Here is a 16,952-nt window from a genome sequence, read left to right as displayed (position 1 = left end):
CATACACTCAAACCAACATACTTTTTGGAACATCCAGTTCTTCCATTTTCTTTATTCCAAGAAGCCCTGCCTCGGGTAGATTGTGACACCAAAGCATCGCCTGTCTTGAAAGAAGATAGAGTACCTGAAGATTGTAACATACACTTTTGAGGAAATTGGGGCATTTGCGTATATTCACTACTATCTAGGATCTATAAACTGCACTTTTGTAGTAACTAAGGGCCTGATTAAGATCTTGGTGGACAGGGTTACTCTGTCACAAATGTGTTGGATATCCTGTCCACCAAATTACAATTACATTATATCCTATAGAACTTGTGATACAGCGGACAGGATATCTGGCGCATTTTTGACGAAGTATCCCATCAGCCAAGTTCTAAATCAGGCATTACTCTTTTGTGGTTAGCACAGCACTACACATGGCCAACCACTGGTACTGCAACACCTTCTCATAGAAACTAATGGGGGTATGGATTTACTACAAAAGTGTAGGTGATTACAAAAGTCCTGTTTGTGAATAACTCTTTTTAGTAAGTTTTGTAATACTACTGTAGTACAACAAAACTTACTAAAAGTTTAGTGAATTAAGCCCTGTGTGTCTTTTCTTGACACAATATTCCCTGTTTCTTTCTTTTCGGAGAATCACCTTGAATTTAGCCTTCTGTGTTCATTTCTTGTCAAACAGTCAATATTTGTCTTCCATTGACTCAAGTTGTTATGGACTAGAAAAAGAATATTAGTGGTGGTGGCAAGCTTTCAGCTTCTTCATTTTGTCACAAGAATACAGCTTCCTTTCTATGTCTGTTCCTTGGTCTGTAGGTGATCTTATATTGCAAAAGAGAAAAAAATATGGGCCATCTTGTATGGCTGGCATAAAGATATTTCATTGATCAATAGTAAAGACGTTTCTTCTGGTCAGTCCAAACAGTTATCATGTGCATAGCTACCTCTAAATAGTGTCCACACTGGAAAAGTCTGTTTAATTGCCAAAAGCTTTCTATAATACATTGTATAATTCCTTTGGGTTAAAATAATATTTGTGAGTAGAAAGCCACTGGATTAACTGCTTCTCATTGTGACAATACTGCTCCATAGGCGTGTGAAGAGACATCTGTTTCTGCAATATTTGCAAAAAGTGAGGTCCTGAGTGTCATACAATGGGTGCCAATGTGAATGCAGTCTTTTGTTGAAAGGCCTTGTGGTGTTCTTCTCTCCCTGAAAGAGATGGTCTCTCTGGAATAGTAACATGATGGGTTGTACTGCAGTAGAGAAGTCCTTGAAAAAGTACTGGTAAAAGTCAGGAAATCAGAAGAATTACTGCATCTCTTTAACCAATATAGGACAGGGCCCACCAAGAACTTCCTTCACTTTAGAATTATCCATACTAACTCCCTTTCAGAAATGTGAAGCGCCTAAAAATTTAACTTGTTATATATACCTCAAAGAAACATCTTTATGCTTTCACATGAAGGCTGCATATTTGAAATTTGGGGGGTAATTTTTTATGCACACGCAATTTTGTTGACAAAAAATCAGACAAAACAAGTTTAAAGGTATTTAACATCTCAGAATTTGTCATTGACAAAATGCTGGAATGCTGCAAAAGTATTAAACAAACCTAAATGCACAATGTTGTTCCAAATTAACAGAGTAGATAAGGATGTCATACAAATAAAGAAGACCAAAAATATCTAATATGTCTCTGAAGACATCACTGTCAAACTGCTGGAAGGCAGCAGGAGCATTACACAAACCAAATGGCATGACTATTATTGGAAGCTGCCATAACAAGTATTGAATGCTGTATTCCATTCATGCCGTCATAAGGCCACATTATAAGCTTCTTGAGGTTCAGTTCTTGGCATGTCTGACACATTCTTGTTGAACAGAATTGAAAGGCAAAACTAGCAATTCCTGATGGCAAAACCATTCTACTGTGATCCCCATTTCGATAGGAGATGAAGAAATTAGATGCTCCGACTGGTGATGTTGTGTCGCTAATGATTCCTTTTTTATAAATTCTCTTTAGGTTATTGTCTCCAAACTTCCATCTCTTCAATTGTTTGACTGTAAATCTTTACATGAGGAATCTTGGTTCCTGGAACTAGATCAAAGGCACAATCCTACTCCAGATGAGTGGCTGAAGTATCTGCACCCTGTTTTTTTAAAACATATTTGAATTTGTGATAGACTAACAAAACTATCCCCTCAGGGTCTTCCCTTGGCTGATTTTGCTCCAAATTAAGTCTTTAAAGCACTACACAGGTTAATGGTCTTACATGGACTACAATGAGCTTTATACTAGGGGGAAGAGAGCATAATGGATCTGGTGATTTTGCAAACAATTGTTTATACTTGGGTGATAAGGAAACTGTGGTTCCCTGAAATAATGAAGCTATGATGGTCGTGAATTTTTCGACCCAATGATTGAGTGCCGCTTTGTGAATTGATATTGGAAGTATTACACATTGCAAATGAAATCTTATGGTTGTTCTCAATAATGTTATCTGTCCTGATGATGACCTAACAAATCACTGAGGTTGAAACGCTGTTGATGTTCCTCTTTGGCAAATCAAGATGAAGCATATATTGCACGTTCTTGTTATAATACAGACAACCATGTGGATTCTTATTCCTCTGCCATTGTGTGCTTTTTGTTTACACTGTGAGTTGTTGCATATGTTTGTTTAGTGTAACCTTATGAGCACCAATTATCTGTTTGTTTATGTATAGGACTCTGGATTGTATTTTCTGGTTTGTTGTATAAAGAACAATTCAAATAACAAAATAACTTTTCTACAAAATTCAGTTGTGGTTAACTTGTTTTAATGTAGACATTTTAAGGACTATGTAAGGTCAGATGTAGGAACCATTTTGCAATCACAAGCACTCCAGTGTGGAGTTTGGCAATGTACCAACTCCACTTTAGGAGATGGTAAAGGTTTACCAACTCGTAAAATGTCTATTCAACTAGATGTTGACTCAGTATTTGGGTGGGGCGTATTGTGGGTGTCCCTCCAAAATACCAAATTGGTATCAGATGTACCAAATTTTTGTGACCAGGATTCACAACACAAATCATTCACAAGGTACTGATTTCCACATTGGGGTGGTAACTTGTTCGCAAAAGAAATGCAGTTCCCCTTCGTGCCAGTAAGCAGTGGCCCAGAAGAACACTGCAAAATCTCACTGAAACTTTTGTTTTAAATATTTTAAATAGCAGCCTCATTTTCATTAAGGAAATTAGTCTGCTTTAAAAAATCTTTAATAAAAAATGTTAACAGACATTAAAAGTTGACCTATTCAGGTTACTGTCCCTGTGAACACAACCAATCGGAGTGAGTTTCAATTTGTGACTTAACTTATAAATATTAATCGCTATAACCTATTCTAATTTGACATTTTGTGAACCAATTTTTTAGTTCATAGGTCGTGTCACAGAATTCAGTAATAATCACAAAAAGATTGGCTGCAAATTGTGACAAGTAGATTCATACATCAAGCCTGGGATAGACTACTTCATCAGGATTAAAACCTAAGTAGCTCAGAAAAGGTAATATGGGTCTCATTGGTTGTGAGACGAATGAGGCTTTTTATAGGCATAGATCTTCTATTCAGACTCCATGCTAAAATAAAATGCATAATTTAGAGACTGACCAATTTACGTTTGTGTAGTACAGCTGGCATAGAAGTTTGTATGTCTACTAATATTTTAATTTGCCCTTTCTTTTTGTCTATAGCAACAGAGAAGAGAAAAAGAAGTGAGAAAGCAACAGGAGAGAGACCAGCGGCGGCGCTATGAGGAGCAGATCCGTCGAGAGGAGGAGCGGAGACGTGCAGAACATGAGAAGGTAGCGTGCAGTTTTTGAAAAAAAGTGGGCTGCTTGGTAGTTTTGGTGCACGTTGCTTGCATCCGTGCATCCTGTCTACTAGTGGCTGGTGTCTAGGTGACTAAGATTAAAACCGCTTGTGCTGGATCATGTAAGCAAATGGTATTGGTGTTGTGCTGTCACCTGTGGTATAGTTAAGAGAGGAAGAGTATAACATGAGACTGCAAATTATATCGTATTAATGTAATGTAGTGTTGTTATGTGATTGAGACCTTAATATCCTTTCTTCACCATCTCCAAAAGCCTCTGTTACATTGTGACATTTTGCGATCTTATATAAAATTCTATTTCGTTGTAACTTTCTTGCAAGCAATCGTAGATGAGGAAGACATTATGTTATGTTGTATGGCCCCATGTATGTTCTTGTTACTATGAAGGGAGCATACTTCTCAAGTTTTCATCTAAACACTGGGTTCAGTGAAGGGCTGCACTACGTATTATTGCACGTAGACAGGCAGACTTTGCCTTGCCCACTCTTCTGGCTCATGTGCACTGCTGGCAAATTAAAGGTTGTTTTAACATTTTAGAAAATTCTCTTTGCCTGAACTACCATTTCACACTATTATTGCAATGTACATGGATGAGGCACATGTTTAGTGGCTACCTTTTAAAATGGGACATGTAAGTTTTATTTGCACTGGCGAAAACTTCTGGTTGAACTGTAGAACCACAGAAGATCGACTGTGTTGGGATGTCACAATTATATAAAGCCAATTTTGTATCAGATTATTGTTTTCTATAGAATAGACCACAATGTAAGCCCTTTTCTCTAATGGATGCTCCCTCTCACCCAAGCACAGTTCCCACTCTTCTCAATCCGTCCATGTGTGCCCATTGGTCTGATATGCCCTTTAATTCAAGGTGTCAAGCTGCAATTCTATATTTTTTACTAAAGTATCATGACCTTTGGTTCATCCTGGGATTACACCTGTCTTTGATTTCACTGACTATGTTTGTTTCTAGAAGAACAAATATTAATTTAATGTTATGAGTCAGTTTTGTGATCCATAGGATGACAAACTGACGCCCTCTGACACCTCAGTGATTCTAACTTTGAGCAATTCATTAGCTGAGGTTTTATTTATTTTTCTTAGGAACTAACTCATATATATTATAACTATATATATATATTATATATACATACATATATATATATACATACACACACACACACACAAACTATGCTGACCAGTTTGGGAAATGGCTCATAAAATGCAACACCCCCAAATTGATTGCATTTGCCAGGCTGCACAAAAGATTAAACAGTCCATTGTTTTGAATCTGTGAAATTTCAACAGCCCCCTTTCTCCTCAAAATTATGAAGGTGCAATCCTGGTATTGGTGGCCAGCCCTCGCAGATCTTTTAATTCTATTTTGGATACTAATGCATTTGTCTTCACTAATCTCTTTTAAATAATTTGTTCACCTCCACTTCTTTCTCTCTCTCTCCCTCTCTTTTTCTTGCATCCCTGCTGCCAATGTCTCCAGGAATATATCAGGCGACAGTTAGAGGAGGAGCAGAGGCAGTTAGAGATCCTGCAGCAACAGTTACTGCAGGAACAGGCTCTACTTCTGGTAATGGGGAAGCACAGCCACAGCTTTCCCACTCTGGTTGTTTATGTTGTGTTTGTGCATGCACACTGAGAGCCCTGCCCATATTGCAAATCACACTACTGTGAATTACTTGAAAAATAGGCCAGTTTATTTGTACCATTCTGCCATCACAAACAGTATTGTGATTCTCTCAATTATGCCTGTTTTGACATCAAGTTAATTTCAAGAATAATGAGATAATGAATTAAAAATCTCTTGAAAGCCCTCACATGTTCTTTTGTAAGCATTGTCTGATTAATCAAAATATAACTTGTTTAAGTACAGATTATCAAAAACTCAAAACCGTACCTCCTGCAAGGTTGACACCTTTCCTTGGCTAGTGTACATTTGTGCTACAGAGGAACCCTTTGTGATCTTGGAGGCTAGCAAGAAACATTAGTACTATATAAATACATATTACCCTTGCAAGAGTACATTCCATTTCTATCCTTGTTTAAAGAAAACTATATTTTTTTCATCTGTTGAGCATGGTGTTCTCCCTACTCTATAAATGCTTAGCACAGTCTAAATTGCAATATGGGCAGGACCTTGAAAGTCTTGTGTGCTGTGGGAGTTAGTAGTGTCAGTGGAAAATGTGTCCTCGATAATGCATTCAATAGGAAATGCAATTAATAACTCTTTATTGAAAGGTTAGCTATTTATATTATGCAGTAGATGTGATTATTCAAAAAATTACACATCCTCAACATTCAGAGAATGTTACATTGGTCTTTTTCCTTAAAGAGCAAAACATGTTCATGCAGTTGGTTTACCTGGACCTTGTTACTGAATTTGATTAAAGCCTTGGATATTAAAACAGTTATTGATTGCTTATCTCTGCCCATGTTATTGATATTGTTAGTTTTAACGCAAGGCGAATTTTCAATTTTCGAATAACAATTAGCCAATGGTTTATTCCATTAGGAAATATTTCATAACATTTAACATTATGAATTGAGAAAGTTATAATTCGGAAGTGCATTTTCTCTTTTCGGTGATTTGCATGATTGTCTATCAAAAGAAAAGTAGTAAACCCCACTTCTTTAGAAGTACTCAGACATTTAGTGTATTTCAGGCATTCAGTGTAATTGTCTGTGTTTTACCAGTTTCAATTAACTTGCACCACTGAAGTTCCAATTATATTTCATTGCCAAATGTTATCCACAAAAGTGTAAGATAACATGATATTAGTGAATATATTTCTTCTCTGCTGCCTTGGTTTGGCTGCAAGGCTTATGATCCAAACAGAAATGCTAAAAAGAGGTTTAAGAACATTTTCAAATTCTCTTAAGAAGGAAAATTTAGTTACAAAAATCATAATTCAACTCAAAGTAAATTCAGACAACATTCTCACATAAGTGATGAATTTTCCACTCATGAAATAATCCTGCTCCAAATACATGAAAGTATTTTGAGAAATTTAAAAAGGCGGCATTCATTTAAGTAATTTATAAACCTATTTTTAAAAGTTGTCCTTGTTTGATTAAATAAAATATAAATGTTCCAGATTGCTTATTAACAGCTGAATAACCTGCTTAAACTTGTTGGATTTTATTTGATACAATTATTGAAGCAAGCGTTGCACCTCTTTTTCAACCAAAAAACAATAATTCCATAGGAAGTATGACATTATTTTAAGTGTTCTGTCATATCAGTCTAACATTTAAATAAACAGTGGAGTATTTAAGAAAACATCTTAAAATTTTAAAATTGTGTATACCACAAGTTAGAAATTGTAAGTAACAACATAATTACACATATTTGGGAGTTTAAAACTGTGTTATTGTAAATGTCAATGAAGTTGTTGAGATTAAACCTCACTTTGTGGCGAAGTAGTTGCCACAGCATTCACCAGGAATTAGGCCTGTTTTGGCATGCAAGTTTCGCTTGTGTCTGCGTAAAGTGATGTTTTCTCTCCTGGGATAATAATTGGCAAAATCCACTGTTGCCCTTTTTGGGCAAGATGATACAGACTGCCTTATGCAAGCAATGAATGAAATAATATATTCTGGTTCAAGCAGTTGTTCTCTGGGGCAGTTTTTTTATTTTTGAAATGGAAATATCATTAATGCAAGATATCTGAAATATTTTGGTATAAATGCTTTAGAGTGTTCCATTGACCAAAAATATTTACTTTATTTTCTTCCCATATACAATTAATTTTATCATCTTCTCAAATATTCTATGGTATTCATTGGTGAGTTCTGATTAAAATATACATGTCTATACAGTTTGTTACATCAGAAATGATTACCTTGTTGCTCTGTACTAAATACTCATTTATTTAAATGAATTCAATTTATCTACTGTATTTTAAAGTTAATACTCTAAAACTGTATGGTTTATTTTGATTCTCACTACTGAGTATACACAAATTCCATAGCAGTGTTATTCTTGCACATGCAATCACTTTGTTGTCATTTCACTGAAAACTAAAAGGTTTACGTTTTTGAGCTGACATTGTTTTTAGCCCCCAAGGTGACAGGAACATAACTTTGATATTTGCTAATTGAGGAAGAGACAGTTGTGTAATTATGTGCTTCATAAGCCTCATCTGCAGTCTAATATCAGCATCGAGGACACTGTTTAGTGAAGTACCAGCTACCTTCAATGTGACTCCACTGGGACTTGGACATGAATTTCCAGGAATAATGCAAGCTTTACTCGTAGAAAAACCCTTTGTGAGTAAACTTGTCTTACTGCTAAAAATTCATGACCAAATCACACCTGTGTAACAGACGCTGTATGTTCTTGCTGATTCACAGATTTTGTTTCTGCCAGCCCCCAAAGCATATATATTACTGTAACATCAATGGATATGACTTGTCTTGGTCCAGTATAAAGGATTGTTACCTACACAGAGTTCAAAATAGATATCTAGAAACTTGTAAATTTCATGTAATACCTTCATGAAATGAATTGAACTTCTACACTGAAATGTTTGACTTCTTAAAGTAATTGCTGCTACAATATTTTTCTACAGCATTCCATGGCTTGGAATATACCTTTTACTTTCTGCCTTATTCCTGTTTCAGGAATACAAGCGAAAACAGTTAGAAGAGCAAAGACAAGCAGAAAGGTTGCAAAGGCAGCTACAGCAGGAGCGTGACTATTTAGTCTCTCTTCAGCAACAGCAGCAGCAACAAAGACAACAGGAGCAAATATCTGCAGAGAAAAAGCCTCTCTATTATTACAAGGAGGGCTTAAATGCCTCAGACAAACCTGCCTGGGCCAAAGAGGTAGGATACAATATTGGATGTTGAATGAAAGATGACAATGTTTTTTGCATGTTTTTGAATTGCAAGCATATTCCTTGCTCGCCTCAGGAAACTGTACGTACATTCAACTAAAGGCATGACTAAAATTAGTAATTGGAGTACAGAGCTGTCCTTATAATGCTATCCATAGTAAATCACTTATGTGTTGACAATATTCATTTGCATTTAATCATGATATCTGCTTTTAGTGTCACCAAGTTCGTTAGAGAATTACAGAACATCTATCCATTACAGGACCATACATTGGCGAGTCCCATGGAACTGAATAAAGAAGTATGCAAAGTTAGATATACACCCTAAGTCCCTAAGTTGGCTTGTCCTGGTGCTTTGCTTTACAGCCTGTTAGAGCCACCAAACTAAATACTCTGCCACTGCTGTGCAAATGCCATCTACCAAAAGTGATACACTAAATGATATTATTAGTGCCCAGATATAAAGAGTTGGAAATGTACTATCCACAGGTGACTGCAGTTGAGATTTTAAATATGTAGTTATGCTCAAAAGTACAGCCACCAATCCTGTAGTCCAAATGAAATATCTCACAAACAGGATTCAGTAGAGAACATTTCTTTCAATCAAGTGCTTTTGAAATTTCAAAATAAATTCATGTCTTTATTCAGTTCAGTAATTATAGGTCATCAAAAACATATAAAAATGCCATAGTTAATTAAAACAATCTCATCAATGAACAAAAAGAGAAATGTTCATAGCACTCCACAACACCCTGCTTCAAGCACCAGGTATTTTCTTCATACGGAAATTACGGATCCGGTCTATATTACATTGCATCACGGAATATTTAACATGAATTTAAAAAATATGGTCTACTTAATAGTAATGAAATCCATTCATAGAATTGCTTTATATAGATTCTATAATTAAATAAGTATTCTTTAGTGAATGTAGGAATGGATACATGCTTCATTATTAGAGTCAAAAATATCTGGTAAGCCAGAGTGTACGTAGAAAACACATACACCTTCAATGTGAAATTAAATAGCAATAAAAAGAAGTATATTCATAGTACTAAATATTTGAATACTCATTGCCAATGATCACTATTGAACGCCTGCTGCCTTTGCCGCGAAATCTTACATTTATTAACCACAGGCTAACAAATGTATTTTCTTAAACCTTTCATTGTCAAGAACCATGTCCATCAACCCTGTCTAGTCTTCATATAGGCTAACATTTTAAAGCTTATATAAATGAGTGTGGGCTAGGCATATGACAAAATAATCAAAATATTTATTAGCAAGTAGTAGATGGGCAACGCAGACAAACAGAACCAACCAAATAGAATGCTTGTGGGCAAATATCGCACTTTATAAATTGAAATCAAATAAAAGTTTTTCCACAGTGTTTGATACATTTTGAAAAAAAAGCTTGTCAGCAGCAAAAAAATCAGAAACCTGATAGACACTTTTGATAATGTTTTAAACAATGCACAGCTATTTCTGTCTACATATAGTTTTTTCACAGTCACCCGACATGAACTAGGTCGCTTGTCTAGCTAGGTAATTCTCAAAACATTACATTTTGCAATTTAATATATTATCACACACTGTGTTCTAGTTTCCTACTAAGGGATATGGTTGATAATGACCAAAACTGTAAAAGTTCTAAAGGTGTTAACAATGTGTTCTGTGGCTACTTATCGGGTCCAAATTACTATTATTTTTCAAAATACTGGATATTGGCTCTGTTCACAGTCAGTCACAGTCTGTCTTGATTAGGTGCCAGTATTTGTTGACTACAGTTCTTTATTCTTGATATTGAATTGTAAGAGTAATATTCAAACATTAAGAGTTGACTCAAAGGCAGACTTGTACATCTTAGTAGAGTTGAGATGAGGTTTAAAGAAATCTCTCTTGATTTGCTGATCTCTCAAATGTATATAGTTCAATAAGCTGTTCCTTCTCTATCCGTCTGTAACACATACATTTACGTTCTTGTGCAAATAATTCAGATGTTCTACAATTACATTTAACCCCTTCGACCCTTTTGACGACCTGAGCTCGTCATGAGGCACAGTGGAGCTGTGCTCATGACGAGCTGAGCTTGTCATTACTGCGGCGGAACGCCCTCGCGGGGCTAATTCTTCTCCTGTGCGGGCGTTCCATGGGAGTGGGCGGAGTCGTGACGAGCTCAGCTCGTCATGAGCACAGCTCCACTCTGCAGCATGACGAGCTGGGCTCGTCACGAGCACCACGGCGGCGCGCATGGCTCCCCCGCACACCACGGGGGAATTAGCCCCGCGTGGAAGGTGTTAAAAAGAATTAGTTCACCATATAGGGTTCTCGTTGTAAGGGGAACTCGAAAACTAGAGTATTCATGTAATACAGTATTCTGTTTATATTAGTATGCTCGTACTAGGGTAGGTAATTTTGTATTTTTAATTACCGATGTAAAAAGACTAATTCTATTTAGCTGCATTTTAAAGTGAATCCAATAGTCATTTGAATTAAAACACCTGCAAATATTAGCAAACCATTCTTTGTACCATTCCAAACTATCAGAATATCATCTGTGAGCCACAGCCAAAGATTCTGTCCTTTCTGGGAGGCATGTAATTACTTTATTTGCCTTATGTGCTTGTCTTCATCACATCATAAAATCAGTCTTTTTTTCTTGACACTCCTGTTTCATTCATTTCAAGCTCAAGACATTGATAGTCAGAACTCTTTTGAAAAGTTCTGTCTTGATTCTTCTACTTCAGCAATTGTTGACCTATTATCAATTTACTCTTGAGAAGTTTTGAAAATGCAGTTGTTACATATGTTAACCAATTAATCCTATTGTAACTTTATCAGCCAGGGGTTTGTCCTGTACAGATATAGCCAATGTGTACATGTTTAACAAATTGCTCCTGACCACTTATAGTAAGACCCCTCCATCTCCTAGTTATGTTGCATCTCAGATGTATTTTAAACTGTTTACCATGGGGCACTGCTGATTATTCTTGTTGCACTTTTTGGTTTGTGTGTGGCTCTTTACTGCTTTTCATCCATTTGGATTTAGCCAGGTACTTACTGTATGTTTGCTGCATAGTGTCCAGAGATCAATTTTGTTATCAGTTATTTTTAGCATATGTAGAGGGCTGGTGGGCATTCTGATGGATAGCTGGGGAGTGAGGGGTTCTTCAGTAGTATGCCAGAGACACCCAATTATATCTTTGGATGTGATTTGAAGACAGTATCTTTCACCTCAGGAATTGCCTCTTAGTGATGGTGGCTTGGGTGAAGTTGGGTTCTCTGAATCGGTGTAGTTTATCAATTGTCTCAGGAAGCCTACTCCAGTGTTTCAGTCTTAGGTGATAATCCTTGCAACAGATGGTATGGATCTTGCTTTAATAGTCTGACATGAATTTGGCTTCATGAAAGATATACATTGATCACCTGATTAACATGTAGCTACAAGCGTAATATCGGTCATCTCTTCTAAGATGAAGAAAACCATTTCTTCCATCAGAATGTTTTCGTTCTGTTGTAGAATCTATTCTATTTTCACACACAGGCAGTAGATTACAGCTTTTATTTGCTTACCCAAATCTGTCCCTTTTTTCTAAAACTTGATTTCTATCCAGCCACGTCTACTATTGTTATAAGGAAATTTGATTGTATAACTTCAATAGTGAGGTTCTAGCATTAGCGGCCTACATGGTACAGTGTATTTAGGAGGTGTAATTTACAAAGACTTTAATCTTAATTAACCCTATTGGCACTCAAACAACTAGGAAATGTGCAGCTTTGCATTTTGACAGCCTAAAAGTTTTAAAGCGCCAAACATAGTCGGTAGCCTTTAGAACTTTCCATTCTTTTTCCTGTTATTTATTATTTGAAAGAATTAAATGCATTTCTGTTTACCTTAGCCTTTGAATATTCAGGATTATCCTGTTGTGTGTTTCACTCTTTACATGTTTATCTACATGTTATTAATAAGGCTTTTACTGTAATGCACTCAAATAGGTTATGGGGCGAAAGGACTGTGATGTTTAGTACAGCATTTAGGGCCTGATTCTGATGCGGGTTGGAAAGCTTCCCGACCAAATTGATTTGGAAATGGTTTCCGACCCACTCCGACCAGGAAAGTCCGACCCACGGAGTACGATGCATCCGGATGCTTCCAGGTACGATTTGGTTGGACTCCCATTGACTTCAATGGGAGCATATGTTCCTAACCGCATCATAATTGGGCCCTGGGTCGGGAAGACACGTTCCCGATCCGATTTGTAAGGCGCAATGCCATTAGGAGGCCTCCCTAACTGCATCAGAATCAGGCCCTAGGTGGGAATGCTTTCCTAACTGCATCAGAATCAGGCCCTTATGTTATTGGTATGGGATAGTACATAGACATCTTCATTGTATTCCTGATCTATTTTCTTTTTGTAATTTTTTGCCTTAAGCGGAATATTGTTAAGTTCTCTGTGAATTACTAGGCAAAATTCACCACTAATCAAAAATTAACAATGAAAATAATTTGAGATTTTTCCTGTCTGGCAACGTTTACGTTACCCGGCTCTCCAGGTCAATTGCATGTTTTCCTTCCAGGCATGCTGCTAATGACAACTGTAATTTACATTGATTATGGCACATGTTGCAAGAGATGATAATTTGCAATCTAGAAGTTCTATTCTTCTGATTTCAGATGATATTGCATTTTGGAGTTTGTCAAATGTCCTTGCTGGAAACCGTAATCTTTATAATATCCAACAGAAGTGACATAAATCCTTTAAGACTAACTACAGTAGACCGAGGCCCCTGCAAGCTGCTTGTGTGTCATATTGGTTCTGTGCACAGATAAAATCGCTATGATAAGACTTGTGTTAATGGACTCCATGTCCCACATTAGATGGAATAACTGACCTTACTCTACATCTTAAGCATCCTCTCTTAAATAATTTCCAAATGTCCAAAGGATTTCCATACTACCATAAGCGAGAACCCTGTGTTCCTATCTACCATAATAGTAATTTGCCATATCTGAAAGAACAGTTAGTTATAGATTCCTTACCTTAGAATTACCCGCAGTAGTCAGACTGGATCCAGAAAGTTTTTCGTCAGCAGTACCCCTGCGCATCGAAAGGTGGCGTTGGTCGAATCTGTGTACATCATCGGCGTCGTGGTTACTGGGATGACGCTATGATAGCTAAATAGATGCCGCCCTCGTCCGCTGACATCAGTTCTTACTTTTGTCCGCGCCAGCAAGCGCTGATCCGGAGAGAGCGGTACCTCCAGTCACTTTTTGACTGACTTTTTCTTGCCTTTTGTCGACTTTGTTTTTTGAGTCCACCGACTCCTAGTACATGAGGGATGCCCGGCTTCAAGGCCTGTGGTTCCTGTAACTGACTGATGTCGGTGACGGAGCCGTACCACAGTCATGCTCCAACTTCCGATCCATGGCCGTGAAGTCTTTGCGGGAGCAGTCCCGAAAGGTACTCAAGGCCTGGCAGTCTGCTCCGTCTCGCTTGAGGTCGGCAATCGGCTCCGTGTCGCTCGAGGTCGCGGGACCGATCGCAGAACCATCATCGCTCCTCTTCCAAGTCTTCGCACTCCGGGTTAGGTAAGTCCACGCATAAGAAGAAGTCGAAGAAGCATTGTCGCTCTTTAACTTCACTGCGTCCGTCAGCCAATGCAACCAAGGGTGCAGGTGGTGCCTCTCCTGTGGGTCTGTGTGCCGAGCCTACAGGGTTGACTCCGGCCTTCCCTCCCTTACCGGGAGCGACCCCTGCCCAGCTTCATCAGTTGTACGAAGCGATGCATGCCATCTTTTGGCAGCCCGACTCTGCTGGCACACCTTTGGGCACCACGGACTCGGCTCGGGGCCCTAGCCCTTCGACGCCGCATGATGCGTCACAAATGGCGTCTTCACTCTAAGGTGGCACTAGGTCTCTTTCAACACTGGGGAGAGCCTTGGTTAGATCTATTCACCACCGTAAAGAATGCGCAATGTCAGCAATTCTGCACGTTGGAATTGCCAAGGCGGCACTCGCTAGGCGATACTTTTCGTTGCGAGTGGAGTTGCGGTCTTCTATATGCCTTTCCACCTATACCACTTCTGCCCAGAGAGCTGAAGAAGATTAAGCGCGATGGGGCACAAGTCATTCTTGTGGCTCTGGATTGGGCACAAAGAGTCTGGTATCCCGAGGTTCTCTCCATGGCCATTGATCCTCCGATCTGACTGCCTCTTCGGGAGGATCTTCTGTCACAGCAGCTAGGGACGGTCCTCCACCCGAACCTGTCCAGCCTCCACCTCCCTGCATGGAGATTGAGTGGTGGCAGTTGACGTCATTCGACCTGCCTCCCGAAGTCTGTGATAGTTATCTTGGCAGCTAAGTGTCCCTCCACTAAGACGATATAGTCTGCAGATGGAACAAATTTGTGGCATGGTGCACAGCAAAGGCTGTAGATCCCCTTTCCACCCCTCTTTCTGAGGATCTCTTGTTCCTCATTCCTTTGGCCCAGCAGGGCTCTGCTCTGGGTACTCTTAAGGGCTACCTCTCGACCATTTCAGCCTTCCTTAGGCTTTGTGATCAGCCTTCTCGTTTCAAGTCCCCTGTTGTAAATAGATTTCTTAAGGGCATTACTCATATTTTTCCTCCTGTTCCCTTCGTAATGCCTCAATGGGACTTGAACTTGGTTCTTACCTATGTTATGTGTGCTCCCTTTGAGCCGCTACATAACTGTCCTCCCAGACTTCTCACTCTGAAAACTGCCTTTCTGGTGGCCGTCACCTCTGCACGCAGGGTGAGTGAGCTACAAGCACTTTCTTCCAAGCCCCCCTTTCTGGCTGTCAATCTGGACATGGTCGTCCTTAGAACTAGACCTTCCTTTCTTCCCAAGGAGGTTACTTCTTTCCACATTGGCCAAACCATCACTTTGCCCACCTTCTTTACACCTCTGCATCCTTCGAAGGAGGAAGAGAGACTGCACCATCTCGATCCCAAAGGTGTGCTTTCCTTCTACTTGGATCGCACCAAACAATTCCGGGTGGACAAGACGCTCTTTGTTGGTTGGGTGGGCACGAAGAAAAGTCAGACCATGCACAAATGGACCATCTCCAGGTGGGTCGTTCTGTGCATCAAAGACTGCTATTCTTTAGCAAAGAAGGAGCCTCCAGTGGGGCTGCGTGTGCATTCCACCAGGGCGAAGACAGCTACTACTGCTTTGGGATGAGAAGTCCCCCTAAAGGACATCTGTCCGGCAGCTGCATGGGCATCGCTGCACACATTCACCAAACACTACTGCCTGGACAGTCAAGTCCGGAGAGACGGCTGCTTTGTCCGCTCTGTTCTCCAGGACTCTCTGGTGTGAACTTGGTTTGCAGACCCACCTCCAGGGTTGGCATTGCTGTGGTATCTATTCTAAGGTAAGGAATCTATAACTTACTGTTTCTTTCAGGTGAACAAGTTACTTACCTTCGGTAACTATATATCTGTAAGAAACATAGGTTTGTTATAGATTCCTTACCGCCCCACCCATCCTCCCCTTTCTGCAAACTGATTTCTAGGATTAAGGACTTCCTTTCAGGGCCTTAGTTTTGTGCACCAGTGGTCAGTGTCTTGCATGGCTCTGCACTTCTGACGTGGAAAGTTGTGTATGGAACTGACATCAGCGCACGAGGGCGGCGTCTATGTGGCTACCGCAATGTCATCCTGGCGACCATGACACCGACGACAAATGCGGAGTCGACCGATGCCACCTTTCAATGCGCAGGGGTACTGTTGATGAAAAACTTTCCGGATCCAGTCTGACGCCTGGGGGTAATTCTAAGGTAAAGAATCTATAACTAACCTATGTTTCCTACAGATATATCATTACTGAAGGTAAGTAACTTGTTCTTTATCTCCATTTTATTTGCAGTGGGTGAGCCATATTTTCCATCTTTCCACAATTGGTATGACGTTGTCCAATAACCTCCATTTATCAATTGGTAGTCCAGGTATAAAAGGTATTCAAAAGCAATGTTCATAGAGAGGAAGTTTCATTCAGACCTTTGCCCTGAACTATGGCTGCTGTGTATTCAGTTATATAATCCAAATGGACATTGCAAAGCAAGAATGCATCTATATGCATGGTCTAAAGGAGTGTGTAGTTGTGTATATATATATTTATACACTGTAAAGATGCTGACACACTGCTTTAACCTGTCAAGAACCACCTTTGCAACTCTTTAAGCATTTACAGAGAAC

The 16,952-nt window shown here is 39.0% G+C and overlaps 1 protein-coding gene across 17 annotated transcripts in view; it reads left to right on the top strand.

Annotated features, from left to right (window-relative positions):
- TNIK (TRAF2 and NCK interacting kinase) overlaps positions 1-16,952 on the top strand; it is an 808,148-nt gene that overhangs the window by 637,130 nt on the left and 154,066 nt on the right. For 11 of the 17 annotated variants that reach the window (XM_078666206.1, XM_078666205.1, XM_078666204.1 and 8 more), the window contains exons 13-15: positions 3,741-3,851; positions 5,379-5,465; positions 8,519-8,722. In XM_078666206.1, coding sequence (XP_078522332.1) covers positions 3,741-3,851; positions 5,379-5,465; positions 8,519-8,722 — 402 coding nt within the window. The remainder of the gene's footprint in view (positions 1-3,740; positions 3,852-5,378; positions 5,466-8,518; positions 8,723-16,952) is intronic. The other 6 variants (XM_078666210.1, XM_078666209.1, XM_078666208.1 and 3 more) reach the window with 1 other exon arrangement.

The sequence above is a fragment of the Lissotriton helveticus genome, chromosome 11, assembly GCF_964261635.1.
Source record: "Lissotriton helveticus chromosome 11, aLisHel1.1, whole genome shotgun sequence".
NCBI classification, from domain to species: Eukaryota; Metazoa; Chordata; class Amphibia; order Caudata; family Salamandridae; genus Lissotriton; species Lissotriton helveticus.
This window is presented reverse-complemented; position numbering and strand designations above follow the sequence as displayed.